Source organism: Chlamydotis macqueenii, chromosome 2 (assembly GCF_036417535.1).
Source record: "Chlamydotis macqueenii isolate bChlMac1 chromosome 2, bChlMac1.mat, whole genome shotgun sequence".
NCBI lineage: Eukaryota > Metazoa > Chordata > Aves > Otidiformes > Otididae > Chlamydotis > Chlamydotis macqueenii.
Window position 1 is genome coordinate 2,664,618 of NC_141557.1, and position 23,758 is coordinate 2,688,375.

Below are 23,758 nucleotides of genomic sequence, written 5' to 3' on the forward strand. Positions count from 1 at the left end.
TTGGGCTTTTGACCCTGTACTTGTTTTAGGGGGAAAAGAGAGGATGTCCCTCCTTCACATGTATGGAAGTAATTTGTTTTTTGATTTGGTGGGATGGGTGAGGGAGGTTGTTTTTTCTTTTATTGTTTGCCATAAACAAGCTGGAAATGTGTTTAACACCAGAGACTTTCTAGGATGTTGGGTGCATCAGGTTCACCTTTAATAGACTCGTTAGCACTTTCTGTGTGACTCAAACCAATGATGTGTGTGACTGGCTTGCCAGGAGACCGTGTCTATTGTCTTTGCATTATTTAAAAAAAAAAAACAAAGACATGAATAAGCGGCAACCCTTCCTCTCTTCCTTCTTCTTCTGCCAAAACAACTTGTCTAAGCTGTCTCTGTGTCAAGTCAGAGTAACAGTCCTCCACCAGTATGAACTTAAAAGGACAATGTGATGTAGCCTTCAGCCCTCAAACTCCAGATGCTGTTAAAAAAAAAAAAAAATATATATATATATTCTTGTATAAAACTTAACAAGGACAGAAACATTTCATGGAATCGGACCCAAAATAACTGCATAAAAATGACAGGGTTTTAAAACTGTTTTTCCTTTCTGGTAGGAAACCATCTGCGAAAATAATCCTCTAGTGAAGCAGGATGACTCCAAAGTCATAAGTAAAATATCATCTAGCAGATTATTTCTTTAGTTATAACCACAGAGATAACAGAATAGCAAATTAGATGGTTTTGCAGTCCTGTCATCTGAGACCATTAAAGGTATTATTAATGTAAGGAATTATTTTAATAAGAGGGAGACTTGACAACTGTCCCTTTGATCACACGTTTTGAATAAAAAGAAGGCAAATATTTCCATAGTACTGGCAACAGGAGAACACAACTCCATTTCCCACCAACCTGGGATCTCTGACCCTGCCGGTAATGCCTTGAATAACCATATTTTCCATCCCAATAGAGCTGGTTTATGTGATTTCTGGAAACTGCTGCTTTTTCCCAAAACTAACCAGCACCAAACATCAATAGCTGAACTGCCATCAAGCTGCAGCATCTCTTTGTTTCCTTGTTGCTATAAGCCTGAGTTGCCAAACCTTGTTGTGGTGTAACTGAAGAGCTGTACGAGGAAATTTTCAAAGAGCCCAGTGGAGGTGTACCAAAGCTGACATTGTAACATCAGCAGGTCCTCCACATGAGCATACCTCCACATCAGTTGTACCCCCAGGTAACGCCTGCCTCAACCACCTCTTTTACATTGATGTAAGCTTCTTCATTTCGCTGATGCTGTGATTGCACCAGTGACTCAAGAACTTTTCTCATAACGCAAAGTTTAACTGAAGCATTTGTGTGTACGAAGGTAACACTGGGCATCCCTGGAAGTATTTAAAAGATGCGTAGACGTGACCCTTATGGACATGGCTTAGTGGTGGAGTTGGTAGTGTTAGGTTAATGGTTGGACTCTATGATCTTCAGGGTCTTTTCCAATGTAAATGATTCTATGGTTTCATCATAGCCATGAGCTGGAACTCAAACACAGATAAATTATCTCCTATCAAGGATGCATTGAACTCACACTGTCCTTCCAGTCATTATATTTCTTCTTGTCCTTACTTTCCTATTTGTGTCTATGTGTGTTTCCTTACAGAAAAGTTAGTTTTGCCCAGTCAGCAATGTGCCACCATTCAGGCTCTCTGATGTTATTCAAGCACTTTGCTTCACGCAGTCTTCTCAAAAGAGCCAAATTCTTCTCTTAGCTTCAATGATTGCACCCAGCTGAGGTCAGTCGGACTCACTTCCAGCCTAAGGCAGACTAGGGAAGGCTCCAAAGGTTTGCTCTGCGTTTGGGGCATGCTGTTATAGGTGATGTGGCTAACTTGCCCTATTTCTGCTGCCAGGCAAAGCACAAAAGCAGATTACAGCTGAAGAACCAAGCGTGCCAAAGCCCAGCCCTGCTCCTCCCTGTGAAGAGGCAGCTGCTGGAGATGAAAGCACTCAGGAGCGCACTGTTCCTATCACCAGGTAAGTACTCATCCCAATACACAGATTTCTGAATGTGGCAGACTTTGTTGCAAGAAAAGCAAGTTTTCTGTGGTGGATGAAGCAGGTGATGACTTAAATTGATTATTGTAGGTTTGTTATTATTTTTAGAATTCTGTTCACACACGCATTGTACAAGGAGGATAGAAAAGGTTGGAGAGAAATTAATTCTTCCAAAACAAAATTCTTCTTGTATTATTTTTAAGTAAGTAATGATTTCTCTGGTGGTTAAACACACAGATCAATGGCAATGCGTAATACTGCATTTCCATGGTTGTATGTGACTGTGTAATGATCTTTTCTCATGGGCTTCATGAAAGAACATCACCAGCTGCGGGGGCAGGAGATTGGTACAGAAGAGAAGGAGATGTGGTCTGGGACGTACACAGTGAAGTTTATATTGAGACCACGGAAAGAACTCGTGTGTATAAGACAGAGGAGAAGACCCCAACAAGTAAGGAAGAGTTTGGTTTCCTTCTCCCACATCCCAGGATCATCATTGTCTTTTCTTTTGGTATTAGCTCTTGATAACTGTTTTTTTTTAAATACTTCCATTTCTTGAGCAGTAACAGTTTAATAAACAAAAAGTAACAGATTAGTGTGAAGATAAGAAGCCTAAAAGAAATGCCAGTATAAAGAACCCCAAATATATGATCAGAGGGCTGGAGCACCTCTCCTGTGAGGACAGGCTGAGAGAGTTGGGGCTGTTCAGCCTGGAGAAGAGGAGGCTCTGATGAGACCTTAGAGTGGCCTTCCAGTACCTAAAGGGGGCTACAGGAAAGATGGGGAGAGACTCTTCAGCAAGGCCTGTTGTGATAGGACGAGGGGTAATGGTTTTAAAATAGAAGGACGTAGACTAGATACAAGGAAGAATTTTCTTCCAGTGAGGGTGATCTAACAGAGGCCCAGGTTTCCCAGAGAGGTGGTGGATGCCCCATCCCTGGAAATGTTCCAGGCCAGGTTGGATGGGGCTCTGAGCAATCTGATCTGGTTGGAGATGTCCCTCCATCTGTTCCTTGCAGAGGGGCTGGACTAAATGACCTTTAAAGGTCTCTTCCAACCCAAACTATTCCATGATCCTATATTGTGATACCTTTTGATCTGACATTGAGCTAATGTCATATTCCAAATGCCCGGTCCTGTAAATCCCATTTGAGTAACTCGAACTACACCAGCACACCATGAACAAAGTTATGGTATTGTGCATGCAGCAAACCCTTGTGTCTCACCAGGTCCTCCCTACATGCAAGTGACGATAGAGGATGTGCAGGTGAATTCTGGGGAGCGTGCCAAATTTCAGGCAGTCATTGAAGGAACACCTCAGCCTACCGTTTTGTGGTTTAAGGTAAGTGCTGGCGTTTCTCTGGCTGAGAATGAGGACCAAAGAAAGGACTGCAGAGCAATATTTCTGTGGGGAAATTCTTTTGGTCTTTCATCCCACATCTGTTACATTGATTCTGAGTCATATCTCTAGACTTTGTTGAACCAACTACAGCTCTCACTGGAACCACCAACCATGCATCCCACCCTGCGTTGTTGCCAGTATCACTGTAGCTCCTTTTGCAGAGAGGGAAACCAAGATGGTTGTTTTAGACATCAAGATTGGTTGCTGCCTGAGAGCCACCAAGATCTGTGCTCTAGTTCTGGTGTCAGAGATGGGATTATTAAGAATTAAAATGGTTTATTCCAATTGTCAACATGACTTCCAGGTATCTCGTCTGCAGCTAATTGACTAAGGATCATGAATACCCATAGAAAGGAGGAAGAAATCATGTATTATTCCTCAGAATATTGTCGTGCCCCTGAAATAAGGCAATGTTTTTCTATGACTGTAACTCTTCTGTCCAACTAAGTGTTTTGGTACATACAAGTTGTATTCCTTTACTTTTTTTTTCAGTATGGGAAGAAGTGGGAGGATGAGCTACTCAAACAAATAAAATAATCTTTAAAAACAAGCAAAAATATAGAGAACCCCCTCCCACACATGCGCACACACACACACACAGAGGCACATGGGTGCACATGAACATTGTAAAAAGCATAAGAACAAGGCAAGAATGTATGATACACTCTGTTAATATTCTCACAAGATCTGACATTTTCAGCTCAGAGTTATCCGGAGCTAGCTGAACTTTTGGCTATTTCCTAACCCACAGGAAAGCTCTCCATGCACTTGTCTAGTCTCTTCTTGCACCCATGCAAAATTCATGCATGTACACTGTCCTTCGTCGAGGAGTTCAACCCAATGACAGCATGTTGCCTGGAGTGACACCTCTTTTTGGCTGTTCTGTACATATCTACCACAAGCTTCATGTGTTGGCTCTTACATCGTGTACCAGGAAAAGTCAATCCCTGCCCACTCACTAGGTTATTCACAATTTTGTACAGCTCTAGCATGTCGTAGTGCTAGAGCCTCCCTTCCAGGCTGAAGAGCCCCAACTTGCTCTGTCAATCCTCATCTGGAAGCTGTTACAGAAAGAATATTGCTGCAACCCTGGGCAAATCAAGAATTTATAAGATTATGCTTTCTTTCTTATTATTAATTTCTTCCCTAATAATTTCTAACATCTGGTACATTCTGACTGCCGTCATGCACTGAGCTGGTGCTGCCATGCCGTGATCTACTGTAACTCAAAATTTTGCCCCAATGTAGTAAGGAAGAGCTCAGGGCACAACATTTCATGTGGGGGAACAGGGTTACATCACTTTACATTTATCTGTATTATACACACTTATCTGGCATTTTACTGCCCAGTCAGGTGGTCTTATAAAGTCCTTTCACAAATCTTCATAATCTACTCTCTGTGTCACACAGGCTTCCTCCCGTACCTCTCTTTTCATAGCATTTATGAATATATTCAGCAGCAAAAGTGCCAGCGCAAGCTGAAGACTGGGCAGGAGCAAAGTAGCTGATCCTTGTGCTCCCTGGGCTGGTTGCCCAGGCATGGTGTGCTGGGAGTGCTGAAGAATAAGCCACATAGCCCTGGTGATCCCTCCCAAGCCTGTGTTCCTACAAACAGGTGCTGAAACAAAAACATTATTGGGTAACGTGGAAGCAGAGAAACAGTTAGCCATGGGGAACTTCTTCAACTAGGAATTTGTTTTTGAGATTTGCTAGCCTAAAAAATCTATGTTGTAGCTCTGCTCCTATGTCTTGCTTCTTGAAGAGAAGAAACATCTATTTCCATCTGGAAAATGTCATTTCATTCTTTCAGGGCACATCATTGCTCACAGACAGCAACAGGGTCCATCAAGGGAAGGAAGGAACAACATATTTCTTAGTTGTGGACAACGCTGTCCCAGAAGATGGTGGTGTTTATACCTGTGTTGCCAAAAATGCAGGAGGGGAGGTGTTATGCAAAGCAGAGCTTATCGTACATGAAGGTAATGCCATTCTTTCAGCTGCTTCCATTGCAATACGTACTCTGCTGCAGTCATCTCCTGGTACCCATATGGTATCTGCCCTGTACTCCTGTGCACCATTTGTATAATACCAGTATGTCAGGATCCAGTATAAGCGCAAATACCTTGTTAGGGCAAGGGGTACTGGGTTTAAAATAGAGGGAGGTAGATTCAGACTGGATATAATGAAGAAATTTTTTACAATGCGAGTTGTAGAACACTGTCCCGGGTTGCCCAGAGCGGTGGTGGATGCCCCATCCCTGGAAACATTCCAGGCCAGGTTGGACGGGGCTCTGAGCAACCTGATCTGGTTGGAGATGTCCCTGCTCTTTGCAGGGGGGTTGGACTGGATGACCTTTGAAGATCCCTTCCAACCCAAACCAGTCTGTGATTCTATGACTCTCCTACATATATATATATATAAACAAACAAAATTTTGTTTTCTCTGCTTCAGGCTACATGCTGAACTGATACAATGAGCCACAGAAGTAAGTGAGGCCATGTCTCTGGCGTTGTTCTGCTCTTTAGTCTGGCTCTTCTGATTTATGTCAGATGAAGATGCAGCCCCAAAGTTCATGTTGGCAGGCTCTGTTGTCAAACCACTCCACTTAATTCTACATAGAAGTCTAGAGGACCCTTGCAATTTTTCCATCCTTAAATTGTTCTGTAATAACTTTGCACGCTATAGTTGTCTGACTATTAACACTTATATTTTCCTTCATTTCCAAAGCTAAGAAAGACCAAGCAGCAAAAAAAGTGGCCACCAGGAGAAAACTCCATTCCCTTTATGAGGTTAAGCAGGAGATTGGAAGGTAAATAAATTTTCCAGCTTTATAGTAACACTAACGGAGAACACTTAATTGCGCATCTGAGCTGCTGAGCATGTGTAACCAGAGGCAGAGGTGGGTCCAAATGGTGGAACGTCTGAAAAGGTGAAAGTACTGGCGGAAGCCAGAGGTCACCCCATTACGGGTCTGCTGGAAACACTTTCCTGAGGTTTATGATAGAGGATGGGAGAGTCCATACAGCCCATAGGTCCAGGTAGCTCCAACCAGAAAAAATACCAGCCGTAGGCTGGCAGGATCGGTGCCCAGGTACAGCTCCTCGGCAATGTTGGCATCACAAGCCCATAATGACGAACGTACAAGCCCCATATTCATCCAAGGGATCCAAGAGCATCAACCTTTGTCAGCACAAGGCTGTATCACCCGAAACAGCTTTTCCCTTGATGTGAAATCGTTGCTTAGTTTTGGAGACAACCAGGAGAGGGCATTAGCACCTCACATAGAGGAAAATGAGCTTTTTATGTTGGAGAATTTAAGCCCTGAGCAGTAGGGAGCTGTCAAAGGCTGGGACGTGGAAAGGTCTACACCAGCTGTGTGGAGGGCTTTGAACCGAGTCTGAGCAGGGGCTTTCCTTTGATTTTTACACAGGGGCTGCTTCAGCTTTGTGAAACGAGTTGTGCATAAAGGGAACAGAGTGTCTTGTGCAGCCAAATTCATACCTCTACGAAGCAAAACGAAGGCTCGAGCACATCAAGAGAGGGATATTCTCGCCTCTCTGTCACACGACAGAATTACCAGGCTACTGGATCAGTTTGAAACAAGGAAAACACTGATTTTGATTCTGGAGTTGTATCCTTTTCTGTGATGCTTCTCAGAGGAGGCTGGGAAGTACTGGGCAGAGCTCATTTGTTAAATAACTAAGCAATTAACCATTTTTAGGTTTTGCCTGAGATAAAAGGACACCCACAATCTTTCTCTGCACTGCAGGATAGCACAATTCTCTGTGTTCTTCACGGAAGTACTATACTTCTGCTGCTTTCAGAAAAGCCATGATACATGCATATACAAGTGTGAATGAGTTGTTAAGCACTAAATCTCTTTTCTGAAATGTCTGGAAGTGAAGAACACTGTTCCTGTGAGATCCAGTCAGTGTGGGGCAGAAAAGCCCGTAACCAACACATAGATCTTAGCACAAGCAATGCCACGTTCCTGCACGTAGGGAGCACAGGTTTAGTGCAGCCCAATTCTGTTACACTTCTGCAAGAAGGACACTTCTGCAATAGAGATTTTAATTAATTACATGCACATCACGTTGCCTGAGACCGCCTCATGAATTCTGCTCTGTTAGCTGAATAGAGGTCGTTGCAAAGTAGAAACGAGCATTTAAATGTAGTTCTGTTTTTCCTTGATGCCATTGTCAGATGCTCCAGTGAAGAGCTCCTTGACCGTTTATTCAAGAAGAGCGTTGTCACTGAAGCAGAGGTAATCCTTCTTTCTCATTTGAAAGTCCAGAATTCGTGGGTACCACCACAGTAGCTTCCAGCTGCATTTTCCTTTGTGAATATGAGGAATATCTTTGAACCAGTGAAAATCTGTTAAAACAGAATTGGCCTTTAAAATGCATCGGCTTTCATTACTCAGTTGAATTTCTTCATGGAATAACTAGAAACAGCCAGTGGTTTTGACCACCAGCTTTACATTCAGCCTAATGCAGATGATATTTGCCCTGTTGTCATCATTTCCTTGCTATCTGTCACCTGGAGCTGCTGCATCTTCACTTGCTTACTAACACTTTTTTTTTGCAGCTGTACTTTCATCCACTCCCTTTCAGTCTCCAAACCAAGGGCTGAAATTATGGTTTCCAAGGGTTTTTTTTTTAGTACCTTGGTGCTCAAAGTTCAGATTGTTTCACACCTGCCATCTAGTAGCCATGTATCTGATATTTATTGGTAAATTTGATTTTTCTTTGAAATACTCAGAGGGAAATATCATAAAGTCACATAATGGTTTGGGTTGGAAGAGACCTGTAAAGGTCAGATAACACCATAAAATGTCAAAGGCAGAGGACTTCCAAAGCTGAAGCTAGCTGTAAATCTTCACTCCTTGTTCAGTCATAGTCAGATTAGACCTACACATGGTCAAGAAAACAGGTTTACAACATAGTTTAAAATGTATTCGTGCTTTAAATGTGTTTGCCTGATTTACACCAAGCCTGAGTCTGCTTTAGATAAATGAAACAGTTGATGAGGTTCATCACACTTGGAAATTTCTGTATCTCTTTTTTGTGTGTTTGTAAGTTGTTGTGGTTGGTTTTCTTTTTTTTTTAAGTATGGGCTTTTTCACATATAGAAGTCTCCAGCAGGGCACACGTGAGGCACAGCTTCATTCCACAGGGTCATGTTTGGTTCACATCTTATTTCAACAAGAAGTTCATTCTAGTTTTAAAAGTATTTCTAGTTCAATCTCTCTCATATATTAAAAATGTTGGTGGAATCAGGGACCCTCTTATTTACTACTAGTGTTTAATAATTGATTTAATTTTTAGGTCAAATTGTACATCAAGCAAATTTTGGAAGGAATCAGATATCTTCATGACAACAACGTCCTTCATTTGGACATTAAGGTAATGTGCAATGGCAGGTCTAGCTTATCATACCTTCTTGTTGGTCAAGGAATGGGCATTCTCTGTTTGAATTATTCTTACTTACAACTGAAAATATTGCCTGCTTTCAATAAAAGTTTCTCCCTTTTATTTTATTTCATTTACTAGCCACTGAATATCCTCATGGTTTATCCTGAAAGGGAAGACCTTAAGCTCTGTGACTTCGGATTTGCCCAGAAGATCACGCCCTTTGAACCTCAGTTCAGCAAATACGGGTCTCCGGAGTTCGTTGCCCCAGAAATTGTTTCTCAGTCTCCAGTGTCTAAAGCAACCGATATCTGGTAACCTGCTGTCTTTCTAAAAAGCTTGTACCCTAGAAGACCTGAATTTCCTTTTATTGTTAATAAGTAGTGCAAATAACACAGGAAACTGAAAGTGAACACTGAGAATCCAAAAGCCGTCATGGCTCTTTAAAGCTCCTTCTGTCTATTTTATTCAGCCATAATTGAACTCTGACAGCTAATTAATGCAAAGGAGCATCTTAGAGAAGATTATATTTAATAGAGGCAGCAACTAGGGAGGATGATCCTAAGAGGCTTTCTAGAAAAGATAAACTCAAAAAAAGTATTTTGAATCATCTCCTCTATCTGTGCTTTAAAAGTGGAGGATTACTTGAGAACAACTTTTTAAAAAACGTTGAAGGGAAAAAATTGAAGGGTGAAAGTAGTAGCTTTTGGGATTTATTTTCCTTGGAAAGGTGAGAAGAAGGTGGTGATCTTACTGTGCCAGGGTGTCTAGTGGCAGGAAGAGGGGCTGTGTGCTTGAGAAGGATGGATAAATAGTGACGAACACCTGACATTTGTGTTCCATCTCTCCTCAGGGCTGTTGGAGTCATCACATATTTAAGGTAAATCTTCTTGGAAAGACTCATTCAATATCCTTTTGTCAGTCAGAGCCCTGCAGTACCTTCAAGTGAGGGATCCGAGGGAAGCATTGAGCCCTTCTATAAAGAGCACAATTTCTTTTGTGGTTTTCTCCTTTACTCACTCTTTCCTGGTTGCCCAGGGCTTTGGTCACTGTCCCTGCTTGAAGACCTGAGAGCTGCTCTCCTTGCAGTTAGCGATGAGAGCGGTGGATGAGGTTCAGTCTTCTCCTTGCTTGTTTTAGCCAACATGCTACTGTAGCTGTGCGAAATCAAACCCTTGATTCCTTCTCTGTGAAACAGAGATAAATAATTCAGTGAAGCGCCAGGTAACGCTTGGGTGAAAGATGCTCTGTTAGTGGATGCACTGCTCACAAGCATTGCAAGTCCCACGCATGGAGTCCCTCAAGCATTTTAAAGCCCCATTTAAGCATTTGTGCTTCTATTATTTGAAAAGTAAATCAATCTAAAGTCTATCTCCTTTTATTTTGTGGTGTTCAATAAATAAGCCTGACGTGCAAGTCTCCATTTGCTGGGGAGAACGACAGAGGAACCCTTCTAAATATCCAGAACGGGAAAATTTCATGGACCATTCCTGATTTTCTTCACTTGAGCGAAGATGCAAAGGACTTTGTCAAAGGGACCCTACAGCAACACCCCAAGTGAGTGCACTTTTGCGCGTCCTACAGCCAGCATGCAAAGGTGTTGGTGTCTCAGCAGGCAGATCTCAGCTCATCAGAGCTGTTCTTTTGAAAAGTAGAAAGCTGAGTGAGATGTGGTGCATTATGCCCTAATTTTTCTTTATTATTCCCAATTACCCAAAACACCATTTGGCAATTGCCAGATTGGCCTATTTGTGGTACGGTGATGTCCTTACTCCCTGACTCCTCCAGGCAGATGAGGTTCTGAAACGACAGAGAAGTAGGAAGAGCAAGGACTGGTATAGAGAGAGTTAGGTGATAATTAAATAACATTAACAACATTCATTAAGCAATTTCAAGCACAAAAGGTGGCTTGAAGGCATGTTTGCCGGCGCTTGCTTTTTAATTTCATTTATAGTCTTTCTGCCTGCTGCCAAAGCTATTTTTGCTCTGGCCACCCAAAGAGTCAAAGTCACTCTTAGGGCTGCTCTCAACGCCCTTAAACAGGCTCCCTGCAGAGCGACATGGGGTCTTCCTGAGGATCTGCAAGGAGTCTCAAACTGAAAAAGGAGGATCGTTTCACCTCAAGGGAAGGAAACATTGGGTTGAAAGCAACCGTCTGTCTAGTTGGCTTCTCAGCTCTAAAACAGCAGCCTAAGGACACGCACAAAAGTGTAGGCATGTGTCCACGTGGAACAGGCACCTTCAGGAATATTTGTGGTTGGAAGTGACTTGCTACTAAATTGGTGATCTTCTCTTTTATCAGAGACAGACCTAGTGCTTTGGATTGTCTTTCCCACAAGTGGTTCATGGTAAGTTCATCCTGATTTTTTATTAGTCATTAAAAATATTGAATTGGAAAAGACCTTTGGAGGGGTAGCTCTTGAAGCTGCTTGATATTATTTGCTGGTTTGTTTTTTCTCTTGGTCTCCTACTTTCTGTTCTACAGAGAAGCTCAGGCATGGCTCTCCAGAAAGAGGAGACACATTGTTGTTTATATGATAGGGTATCTTTCCTTTTGCCATAGTTTAGCCCCACTTGGGACCAGACTACGCAGTCTCTCTCTCACTCGCCCCACCCTCCAAGGGAACAGGGAGAGATAATATAACAAATATGCTTGAGGTTTGAGATAAGGACAGGGAGAGACCATTAAAGTTACCATTACGGGCAAAACAGACTCGACTTGGGGAAAACTATTCATTTATTATTATTAATAAAATCAAAAGCATGATAATGAGGAAGAGAACAAAACAACTGACCCCACCCCTCCCTCTTCCCAGGCTTAACTCAATGTCAGTTATCTCTACCTCCTTCCCCTCCAAAGTGGCAAACGGGGAAATAGGGAATGGGGGTTACAGCCAGTCCATCACACATTGTTTTACGCCGCTGCTTCATCGTCAGGGGAAAAACTCCTCACGTTCTTCCCCTGCTCCAGCGTGGGGTCCCACCCACGGGCTGCAGTCCTTCGTGAAACTGCTCCGGCGTGGGTCATCTCTTCCACGGGGTGCAGTCCCTCCAGAACAGCTGTCCCAGCGGGGCCTCCATGGGCCACAGCCTCCTTCAGCATTACTCCTCCCCCTCCTTCTTCACTGACCTTGGCATCTGCAGCCATTCCTCTCACAAGAAATTCTTCACAGTCAGACTCAGGCAGACGCCTCTCAGGTTCTCTTCACATCTCATCTCCTCTCCACTTCTTGCAGCCGGGCCAGGCCAAGTTGGCCCCAGTCGGCTGCCTGGCAGGAGGCCAGAGGGTGAGGCCTGCAAGGCCCACAAGGCTCGCGCCTCCCCCTCTCTGACCCCGCTCAGCTTCTTCACATCTTCTTTTTTATTTTTCTGCTACCAATTGGCTCGGCCTTGGCCAACAGCGAATCCACCCTAGGCCCAGCCGAGTCCACCAGACAAAGAGGAAACTTTTAGCAGTTTCTCAGAGAAACTACCACTGTAGCCTCCCCTCACTAAACAAAACCAACACACCTTTCAAAAGATAAACATTACTACTGACATGAGCAGATGTATCATGTCTGTATAGAAAGGAAACTGTGGGTTTGCAGAGCAAAGTTATGGTTTTTATTCCAATGCCTTAAATCGCTAAGGAAAAGAGCTAAAAATGAACCTAAAAAAAAAAAAAAAAAGAACTTGATGACATGTGTTGAATAAGCCTTGCTTTTATTAAAAAGCTGAGACTGGCTACAATTTAGCCACAAGAGGATTGTAGTATTTTATCTACTGTAACTTTCATAAATTAAACAATTCTGGAAGGAAGGAATCCTAAAAAAAAAAAAACCTTGTCAGGAAATTACATCAGGATTTTTTAACCAATTATTTTCCTCTTATTCTACCTGGCAGCATAATCTCCCCCTCGAAGCAGCTCATTTCATCAATACCAAGCAGCTCAAATTCATTGTGGCTCGGAGCAAGTGGCAGGTGAGTTGGCCTTAATCAACATCAGTTCTTTTTCGTTATATGTATTTTTAATTACATTTGCATCTTTTAAAATCTATTGGGCTAGGACAGCGAGCACAGCAGAGATCTCAGCTTGGCTATGAATGGGGAATAAGCCCAGGAGACAGCGGTCGATGGATGTGGCAGAAATAAATTATCTAGGCTTTCACTGCCTGGAAATCATCTGGTCCAATGCAGGTGCCTGTGAGATGCGTGCTTGTGTCTAAGCGAGGTGCCCTCATCTGCCTTTGCAATTGGTACTGGACTACAGACAGGTCCCAGGAAGATTCCTCTTTTCCTGAAGTTGTCTGAAATAATCAGATTGATTGCCTTCTGGAGATGCCTGTTGACTGTAAGAGGAGGCCAGCTGCTCGACTTCAACTGAGATGTCTCACATGGCAGAAGTTAGAGCAGATGAATCCTACCTCCTAGAGTGTGGTCTTCTGCTGGCCCAAATTTCTGTAGGTTGTACTGCAGTCGATGAATTTAAGGCCATTCACTCCAGCTAGGCTCTCATCTGATGAGTTCCATTAATGCTCTTTTTTCCATCTGCTTTGAGTGGCCAGATCGTCTTTGAAAATCTCGAGCAGGGTTCCGTTCACAACAGCGTGTCCCCTGAAGTTAATATAGTTTCACCTCTGTGAATGAGAGAAGAGAAGATGTGGAGAGCAAATGAGGCCTGGATTGACGATATGTCCAAAAGGGTGGCAATGTGTTGTAAAACTAGTATGTGTGGTATTTGAGAGTGCAGAAGTTCATTTTGGTATGCTTGCTTTACCGTACTCCCACCATGTTTCCATCCGATTGTGCTGTATTTTGTTCTGCTTTTCAGCGGTCTCTGATGTGCTATAAATCCATACTGGTCATGCGGTCTATCCCAGAAATCCTAGAAAGGACTCATGACAACACCTCCCTGGCCATCTCCCGACATCTCATTGAAGAAAGCACTTCGTCCAGTACCAGTGGCTCCTCTTCAGACAATGAGAACTCGCATTTCCCCACAAAGAGGCACTTTGGCTCTACACCCGAACTGCACTTGTCCATATTTGATGTACCGAGCCATCAGGAGCCTCCAAAACATGCGAGTGAAGAGAAGCACTCCAAAATCTCAGTCCCTCCAGTAAAACCCATGAGGAGGAAGTATGCTTCAATGAAAGGTGAGGTGGGGGACAAATCACCTACAGAAAGCAAAGAGCTCATGGCAAGTATCTTAAAGGAGAAAGAGGAGGGGCTCCATCCCAAACTTCAAGATGAAAGAGCAGAGCAGTCCCAAGGAAGCGGTGCTGCCGAGCCTTCATCAGTGAGGACTTCCATAGAAAGCACATCGCATCTATGCCAGAAAGAAAAAACAGACATAGTTTTATCTGATAAGGCTGGGGATGTGACAGAAAAGCCACCTGTCTGTGTTCCTAGACAGAGTGTCATTAAAAGCACCTTCTACAGCCAAGCAGCTGAGCTACCTGCAAGGGGGCCTTCCTCACCAGGCAGGGAGTTCAGAAGGCACCTGGAAAGAGCCAGAAGGACTTTCCGGAAAGCTGGATATTCAAAGGTGCCCCTCAGTGGTCTCCGTGAACCCCTCCTAGAGCAGTTCGAACTGGAAGAAGAAGAAGAAAAGTCTGACGATGGAGATGATCACAGGGAAAATCTGCTTGGTTCCTTGACCAAATCAGCTTCATTTGACACTGCGAGGAAGCCACCACATCCTGCCATTGCTGGTGCTAGCCGAAGCCGTTCCCTCGATGACTACAGGCTGAGAGCCTCAAGGTCAGTGAGGGAACAAGATATTTTGGAAGAAGACTGTGATATATTGTCACAGGAAAGCTGCCCTGAAGGCAGTCACCACTGTGACATTTCTGCAGGGCCTGGCAAGGGATGTTCTGTAGACACTTCAAAGCAAGAGGACTTCAGGAGAGCCAGTAAGGATTGCTCAGAAGAGCAGCCCCCTCCTTCCACACAATGTGAGGGTAATGGATGCCAGGCTGATTCTGTGCAACAACTAGAAAGACTTCCAGCATCACCTCATCGGAGCGAGAATAGGAAACATCTACTGAAGAAGTCCAAAGCTACTTACGTTGAGGAGGAAGCTGAAGATTTGGAAGGCAAAAGGACCATTCCAACTGCCCAGTCCTCACATGTAACTGCACCGTCAGCTCATAGACATGAAAGCACAGAGGCGAAATCTTCCCCTGGCAGTGCTTCCAACACTGCTTTTCAGGAGAGCAAACAGTCCGTTTCAACTCTCACCCAGTCAAAGGCCACCTCCAAGCCAGCCCCTACGAGTACGGGGGATGTGTGTCTGCCGCAGGAGTCTGCTCACAGTACCGACATCCATCCGGATCTAAAAGGTGGAAGCTTCCTTATCAAAAGGACAGCACCAGTTCCACCTTGGAAAGACAAAAGGCAGAAGCATTCACAAGAGAAGCCTTCTGCTCCTAGCATTGCCCAGTCTGATCTCGTGGAGCATGAAAGCTCTGCTCTTCTAACAGGCCCACAAACAGAAACTGATTCATTTCTAGTTTGCAAAGGCAAAAGTCAGGAACTTCCTGATCAAAGTGTCCCTGCAACTACTGCCTTGGAGGGCAAGCAGCCAGAAACCCTGACGGCTCTGCAAACACCTGATGTAGGTGCTCATCAGAAGCTGAAGGCTCATAAAGAGGTGAAATCTGCTGTCCTGAAGGATGGAGGACCAGGTCTTGCAGGAATCACTCCACTGTCAGTGCATGATGCTGAAAGGGAACGGCCAGCTCATAGCAAGGAGAGGCTTGCCGCTCGGAGGAGTGAAAGCCCAGCTGTCATAGGGGTTGTTCCCAGTTTGGCCCACGAGGCTGAAATCGAGGGAGCTGAACCCCAGAAGGTTTCTGAAGGCAGTGGCATGGTGTCTGCTGTTCTGGAGAGCAGACACCCAGCTAGAACTGTGTCCTCCCAAAATACTGGCCTCCCTTCAGTCTGTGAGAGTGAAAAGCAAGAACATCCGAAGGCATCACTTCGTGGTGAGGTGAGATCTGTTGTGACAGCAAGTGGAAGCCCAGCAGCTGGACAGACTATGCCTGCTCCTTTCCCCAAGGCTGGACATTTGGTGTTTGAGGAAAACAGGACTTCCTATTCCAGTGGCAGAATTTCTGCTACTCTGGAGCGTGGACCTCCAGATGTCTTAACTGCTTCACAACCAGCAGTTGGTCCAGCTTCAGTCTATGAGCTAGAACATGAGGAGCATCCAAAGGTTTATGGTAAAGGTAGAGGTGTTGCCTTAGAAAGTGGAAGCTGTGATGCTGGAAAAACTGTCCCATCATCACTCCGCAGGGATCAAAGTCAGGAGCTTTCACATCACAGGTCTTCTTTTTACAGTGATGAGGAGTCTGCTGTGCTGGAGGGCTTAGTGGATGAGATGGTTTCCCTCTCAGAAGAGATGAATGTTTGGGCAGAGTCAGTTTCTGGCGAGGAGGAATGCAGAAAGCACATCTCTTCTCCTACAGAGATGTTCTACAAAGGCCCAGATAGCCAAGCACCCACAGACACCTCCTTCCCTTCTGTACCAGGGCGTAAAAGAGAAGAAGTCTCTGAGCTGGATGAACTTGCAGAACCCTGTCTCACCCTGAGTGAAGAGTCAGTGGTACCAGAAAGGCAGGGAGCACAGACGGTTCCTCGCGAATGTGAGCATCTGGAGGACTTAGCGTTTGAGAGTCCCACTTCCAGCCAAGTGAGCGTTTCCTCAACAGATAGCTTGGATGCCGGAACAAGACCCAGTCAAGTGTCAGTGAGCAAGGATGCTGGTAAACACGCAGAAGTTTCTTTAGTGAAAATCAAAGACCTGTCGGACGAAACACCCGCTCTTGGCAGTGGAACTACAAAACTGGACATATCAGAGGTAGAGCCTGCCTATTTGAATTTCTCCGACTTGTATGACATTGTCTATTTTCCATTCGAATTTCTGAACTACAGGAAGCCTCCACCCAAACCAACTGGTAGACGGTTTATACCTTTTGGTGAAAGGGCAAGGTCACCTCCCGCAGGACATCTGCATAAGGATAAAAAACTGTGCATCAGAGAAGAGGCAGAGGACAAGAACAGGAAGACCCATTTGGAAATATCCGAGGATTCAAAGGCAACTAACTTATTATTCACGGGGAAAGGCTCAGAAAGTCATAAGGAAATGTATGGTCCCCAAAAGGACTCAAGCGGTAAACAGAAAAGCTCCTCCTACAACAAGCCAGGACTTTTTAAGCCATATGCAAGATCTCATTCAGTGGAGCAGTCAGCGGAGCTGAGCCTGAAGAAGAAAGTAAAAGCTTCTGTTGCCCATATTTCAAGAATCCTGAAAGGAAAGACATCTCCTGAGCCAGAGGCAGAGGAAGGTAAATATTTTACTCTGTGCCTTCAAAGATTTTCTGCTATAACTGAGCTCTCTAAATCAGCCTTTTCCTTTCTGCCCAGCATTTCTGAGGCCATGGTTAGACAGTCCTTGCAAAACTGGCAGTGGCAGGTTATGAAATAAGCTGTCTTCACCACTAGCTCTCTGCCACTGGCTCACTTCAGTGCAGAGGCAGCTGGGCTAATGGTTAGATGGTTAATCTGCTGTCTCAATTTGTGCTAAAGTAGATGAGGGTTGGATGATGCTTTCCTTGCTGCAGTTTCTTCTGCAGTTATCATCTGACTATAGCAAATCTTTACAGTGAAAGTGATTGGGAGAAGGTGGTGAAGTCACCCTGGCTACCTAAATTGATTACACTGGACAACAAAATCTGTCCTTTCTTCTCTGCCATCCCTAGAGATGCCCTGGTCTTCCAGGACATCATTCTCTTTGTAACAGCTGTCACAGCCTTCCCTGTTGACTGAAGGCTCGTTCACAAGGAAACTTGTGACTGCTGAGCTATTTATGTGCAAACAGCAGACCTGTCTGCTGTAAATGGATGCCACATGGAGAAGGGTGGCCTTGAATGACTTCTCATCCTTTCCTTGAAACAGAGTTTGGTGAGCTGGGAAACGAGGCAGTAGAAAAAGACCTGTTAACAGGAGCTGAGGGATTTCTGAAGAGGAAATCGGGACTCTCTTCATTCAAGTTTTCAAGCCTCATGCCAAAGGAGAAAGGTATTGCTATTGCATAAGTCATCAGTTAGTTTTATAATGAAGTCATAAATGAACACCACAGTGCTGTGTGAGGCCAGTTTCTAAGGATGGATCTGCAATGATCGTCTTGAGATGAGCTGGCCCAACTCATGCAATATGAGACAGCCTCCTCTGTTTACTGCATAAGGACTGTCCTTGCTAAAACTGTCTTGTCTTGGCATTGCTTGAAATTTGAGCCGTTCTAGGAAGCCACTGCAGAGGAATAAAATCTATTTGTAAGCTAGAAAGAGAAGAAATGGAGTATCCAAGGGTGAGATGGCAGAAGCAGGGAACTGTGAATTCCTACGCTCCAGTCCTGCATGTGTGTGTAAGGAACAGACACACTGCTCTAAGAGGCTGAGCTGTGAAATGAAAAATGGTGGGGCAGCTCCAAATGACATGGCAGCAAACCTCCAACCTTGCTTTTGCCCTGGCAAGTTTCCCCTGGAATCGAAGCATTTTCTGAGCTCAGGTGAATGCCCCAGCATACCGGAGAGCCCAGCCAAGCACTGGGAAGGGCAGGTGTGTGAGGCTGGCAGCTCCTGGGCGCCGCAGAGAAAAAGCTCTGAAGAAACACAGAAGAAAACCTGAGCTCCCCTTTTCCCATGGAGACAGCAGCGGATTTGATGCTCTGTTTTCTTCCTTCTTCCATATCCATATCCATACCCATATCCATCTTTTATGTCTTCTTCTCTCTTCTTGTGCCATCTTGATCTGATCCTCTTATCCTTGAAATACCACAATTTAGTTTGAAATACCACATTTAAGCTAGACCAGAAGAAAACTCCTGCTGTGACACGCTCTCTCTCTCCTCTGAGCTGTACCAGCAGGTCTGGGCAATGCAGGTTTTTCCCCTGGACCTTCCAAGATCCATCTGGATTATCATGCATGAGCAGTCATGCTGCATCTGTGGGGCTGAATGGGGCTCCTGCACCTGCACGTCCAATGCCCAGGGGATTCTCCAACCTGTGGTCAAAGGAATGCCAGAGCATGAACAAAATGTTCTTGAACCAACTAAAAATGCATTCTGATGTCCTGTGTGCATTTAATTTCCACACAGTCTTCCTAGCCACTCTGAATCGCTGCTTTTTGTCTTCTCTGCAGCTCCTTCATTCGTTGAGGAACTCATCGATCAAGCTGCTGCCATCGGACAGTGCGTGACGCTGTCGTGCCGGACGGCAGCTCACTCCTCCCTGCACATCAACTGGTTCAGAGGTGAGGCTGGCATCCCTCAAGGGAATCCCTAACCTCTGGGAGAGGGGCGCGGGGAGGGTTTTAGACACCTTGGTATAAATTTGCAGGGTACTTATCTCTCCTATCTCCTGTTTTTCAGATGGGATAGCTGTCCACAGCAGCAGCCGGATTCTCATCTCCACCACGCTCAAAAACTTCCAGCTGTTAACTATTCTCTCCGTTACTGCCGATGATTTTGGTATTTACACCTGTGTGGCCACAAACTCCCTGGGCTCAGCATCCACCTCTTGCATCGTAAGAAAAGCAGGTAAGAGAAGAAGTAGATACATTTATTTTATTTTATTTTTTATGTTCTCGGTAAGTGGTGTGTGCAGAAGTGGTAGGCTCTCGAGGGTTTATCCACCACCATATTGTTGGGGTTTTGTTTGCCCTTATGATAAATGCAAGGACCTAGCTGACATCAGGAAACCCTGCAGCTTGAGAGTCAGAAGCAGAGTGGATTTTTTTTTTTTTTTTAAAAAAAGAGGACCTCTGTAATAGCTAATGCAGCTGGCATTCAGGAGCAAGGACAGCTAGATAGATGCTGAGGGTTAACAGGTTTCACAAATCTCATTTAGTTTGGCAAGCAAATTTTGATGATGAAAGCAGCCTCAGGTTTGGAAAACAGCAGTACTTCTGCCCAAAAATGTGACATGAAAATGCCTGTGAGGTGACATGTCTGCAGATAGGTTCAGAGGACAGTCTTGTCTGCTGTAGTCCACAGCCACTGCCCTTGCTGTCTGATAGCGTGGCATATTTTGTAGGGTTCATTCCTTCCTCTTCACTCTTTAGTCCCTCCTCTGAACTCAGAGACACTCCAGTAGCCATGTGGTTCTAGAATCAGACTTCAAAATCTTAATATTGGCTTTAAATTAGGCATGGTTAAATAGCTGTTGCACTAGGGGGGTGTGTGTATATATACTTTTGCTGGGTGTAGAGGGATGTATCACAGCAGCGTTATTGCTAACAGTCACTGGTTTTTGTGCCTCCTCTCGCCAGAAATTCCTCCCAGCCCTCCGCCCCCTGACATCGTGGAGGTCTATGAGGATGGAGCACAAGTGGTCTGGAAACCTGTGGAAACCAACGTCCCCATCCATTACACCGTCCAGTGCAAGAGTGAAGGTAAAGTGGAGTGCAGTCCTTACACCATCTCGATTCGTATGATTTCTCCACCAGCTGGATGTTTCATTCTTATTCAGAAACAGCCTCATTTTAACACACTCATTTAAAGTTAAGAATGAAATTCATACCACTGTCATTTAGCCAACTGGCTGGCTAAACCAGCCTGGAACGTGCATGCTCATAGAAATGTTTTGCTAAAGTGTGACTCAAACTAGGTCAGGTGGAAGCTGTGACCAGAAAGTGAACAGCAAGAGAATAATACGCATGGCTGGTGCCAGATACGCAGCCCTGAGTAATCCTCCCCAGTTACACTCCTGACAACATTATACACTAAATATGCCCAGCGAAGACAATCAACAGGCAATATCGTCCTCTACCCAGGCTTTCTGTAAGGTCTGTGGAGAAAGAAGGAATACCAAAAAGGCAATTCACCCTATGCTGAACAGCCGTGCTTTCTATTTCCATTGATTATGCAGGAAGCTTAGGGCAAACAGCCAGGGCAAGACGAGAAAAGTCTGGCAAAACTGCATCGTCCCTTTCATGTTCTCCTCCAAGGCTTGGTCTCGAGCCTGATGAAGTCAGTGGATGTTTTCATGTTTATTTCCGTGAACTCTGAATCAAATTCCCAAGCCTGTTCCATCTCTCTTGGGACTGTTTTTGCTGTTGTTATTATTATGAATGCTACGCCTGATAGTAATTTCTACTGCACACAGACACTGCCCTTTGGATTCAACTGCTCCCTGTTCCTTCTCTTAATTCTCCAAACAGACATGCACTTCTTTCTGGATTAGCATCAGTATGGGCAGCAGCTTTCTGCCTTTTCACTCTGGAGCTGGTGCCAGCCACTTCTCTTCCAGCACAGCTTTCTTTATTATTTCTTTTGACACAACTGTAGGTGAGACTTTGGGGACGATACAAAATGCAAGTTGTTCCAATTAGGAAGAAAAACAGGAAACAGCATCTACTATTTTCCATTGCATCTTGTGTATTTGGCAGGAACATGCAAAGTCCTGTTTTCCGGAACACAGGAGGATTAAGAAAATCAGAAAAAAAAAATGCCTTCTACAGACACTCTTCTCTGGTTCTAAGCTGTATCTGCTCCTTCTTACACATACACACACCCTAGTTCAACCAGTACCCTGCAAAGTCATTGACACCTTTGTTTTGGATGGTGAATCATTGCTTGTCCTATGGTTTCAGGCTCCCTACCAGTGTTTATTTGAAGAAAAGGATGGGTTTAATCTCAGGTAGTTTCAAGGACATGAGTTCAGCCTTGAGCACAGCAGCAATGGCAAAGTGTGGTACCCAGCATCATGTGAAATGAATGACCATTAAATTGTTGCCAGTGATTTTCTACTCCACACCTTCGTCCCATGAATAATGAGTCCAGAACATACCTACCATTTCAGTTCCCTGAGAAATCATCACAAAATCTGAGGAAACCTGCCCACGTTTCAAACACAGGGTTTGCTAGGAGGGTGTTAGAGGACAGTTCTGTCCTGAAGTCTTGCACCTCATGGTTTCAACTGGATTCAAGACAGGGCCAAAGGGGAAAAAAAAAAACCTGTGGTTTTGCTAGGCTTGTGTTTGGCATTCTTGATGTATATTATTTGCAGTAGAGATTGGTGGCATGAATTAGATAAACAGAAACCATCCAGGAAAGTTTGACCATTCCTCTGAAACAACATTGCCACACCTCAGACTGATTAGATAGAAACCAGATGATATCAGAAAAGATGAGTTTGGCACATGCATGGCGAGCAGCACCATGCACAAAAGTTGGCCATGGCAAGTCAGTTCTTCCTTCACTCTGCAAGATTCCACTGTTTCTCCATATTACCAGCACATAAGTAAAGCTGATTAAAAAAAAAAAAAAACAAACCAAAAAACAACAAAACCCCAAAACTCAAAAAAAAACCCCACGATATGACCATCTGAAATGAGTCCTAATCTCTTTTTCTGTCTTTCCTTGGCTAAGACGGGGAGTGGACGACTCTTGCTTCTGACATCGCTGACTGCTGCTACTACGCCAAAAACCTCTCCAAGGGGTTTACCTACTGCTTCAGGATAGCCTGCACCGGTAAAGCAGGAATGGGCCCATACAGTGACCCATCTGCCAAAGTGAAAATCACCGGGAAGGATCAAGTGGGTAAGAGCAAATGCCAGGAAAGCACCGTGGTCTGCATCAAAACAATTGCCCCCTTTTGGATGCGGGTCCAGGAGTCAAAAGCAAGTGGATCAAGACCAATTCCACTTAGCTCAGGGTGGTTTAGGGCTTCCTCCTCTTTGGCTTTCATATTTCAAAGGAAATTATTTTCTCATTCTGGACACAGTTACGGGAATATATGTAAATATATAACAAATATATTTAGCAACTTCATCTAGTGGGGGATGTCCCTGCTCCTTGCAGGGGGGTTGGACTGGATGACCTGTGAAGGTCCCTTCCAACCCAAACCATTCTATGATTCTAAATAAATAATAAAATAATAACAATATGTCAATATATAAAAAATATAGTAATAAAATAAAAATCTGGAAACTGTAGATTACTCACTGAAGACACACTCAGTTTTTTATGTGAGATCATGAGGAAACAGGTCTGGGACAATGAATGTGTTACTGAAGGCATTGATCTATGGGTATAGATCTGCCACTAGTGAAAGCCCTGGACCTGCTCTTTGTTATGAACTCAGTCCTAAATTCAGTAGGTAACTTACGTGTTCTGGTGTTTTCTACTGGGAATTATCATCCTACTGTGGTGCATTTTTCAGCTATAATTTGTCTCTGAAGTAAAGAAAGCTCAAGTTATTATTTTTTCACCTGTTTGTATACTTTGTACTATTCACACATTTTTAAAACATTAAAGCATGCTTTAATATTTCAGGGAGCACTTGGACACAAGCGCATGCCAGAACCAGAACAAGTTTCAGCTGCTGCACTGAAACATCCAACAAAAAAAAAGAAGTTTCTAATTCTTTGTCAGTGTCTTACCATGCCTTGATGGCTTGTTCTGGGAGAAGATAAGAACCTGTGGCTGAGATGTTTGATATCGTAGCACACAACATAGAATCCTGGTCTGGAGTGGTCACACCAGGGAATTACTGGGTGGATAATGCAGGATTTGTTGTATTCAGACAGCATTGGGTGCCACAGCTGGGAGGCAACCTGCAGGCTTATCTGGAAAAAGCTCTGCTGTTGCCTTCATCGTTGTTCACAGACAGTGGAGAGTGGCTCAGAGAGGCTCCAGTTTCTAGACAGAGGTGTTTTCCCATGTAATCTATGTTGCTTTTTCTCTGTAGAGCTTCGTGCTGCAACACAGAACTTCCCATCAGTTGCTACTGAAGAAGAGAGCGAAATAATTGCACCATCCGAGCCCTTCCCAACCTACCAGACCTACGCCTTCCAAACAGAGATCAAAAGGTAACGAATCCACCTGAGCACTCAGCCAGCCAGAGGGAAATGCCACACGTGGCTGGAG

The 23,758-nt window shown here is 44.3% G+C and overlaps 1 protein-coding gene across 1 annotated transcript in view; it reads left to right on the plus strand.

The window, feature by feature from the left end:
* Positions 1-23,758, plus strand: part of OBSCN (obscurin, cytoskeletal calmodulin and titin-interacting RhoGEF) — a 193,346-nt gene that overhangs the window by 164,403 nt on the left and 5,185 nt on the right. Inside the window, exons 99-118 of the mRNA XM_086741706.1 lie at positions 1,887-2,010; positions 2,349-2,482; positions 3,261-3,373; positions 5,244-5,412; positions 6,161-6,242; positions 6,864-7,064; positions 7,637-7,697; positions 8,761-8,838; positions 8,986-9,158; positions 9,698-9,724; positions 10,249-10,401; positions 11,147-11,192; positions 12,727-12,804; positions 13,655-17,174; positions 17,785-17,907; positions 19,030-19,140; positions 19,259-19,426; positions 20,158-20,280; positions 22,259-22,429; positions 23,580-23,700. Coding sequence (XP_086597832.1) covers positions 1,887-2,010; positions 2,349-2,482; positions 3,261-3,373; positions 5,244-5,412; positions 6,161-6,242; positions 6,864-7,064; positions 7,637-7,697; positions 8,761-8,838; positions 8,986-9,158; positions 9,698-9,724; positions 10,249-10,401; positions 11,147-11,192; positions 12,727-12,804; positions 13,655-17,174; positions 17,785-17,907; positions 19,030-19,140; positions 19,259-19,426; positions 20,158-20,280; positions 22,259-22,429; positions 23,580-23,700 — 5,776 coding nt within the window. The remainder of the gene's footprint in view (positions 1-1,886; positions 2,011-2,348; positions 2,483-3,260; positions 3,374-5,243; positions 5,413-6,160; positions 6,243-6,863; positions 7,065-7,636; positions 7,698-8,760; positions 8,839-8,985; positions 9,159-9,697; positions 9,725-10,248; positions 10,402-11,146; positions 11,193-12,726; positions 12,805-13,654; positions 17,175-17,784; positions 17,908-19,029; positions 19,141-19,258; positions 19,427-20,157; positions 20,281-22,258; positions 22,430-23,579; positions 23,701-23,758) is intronic.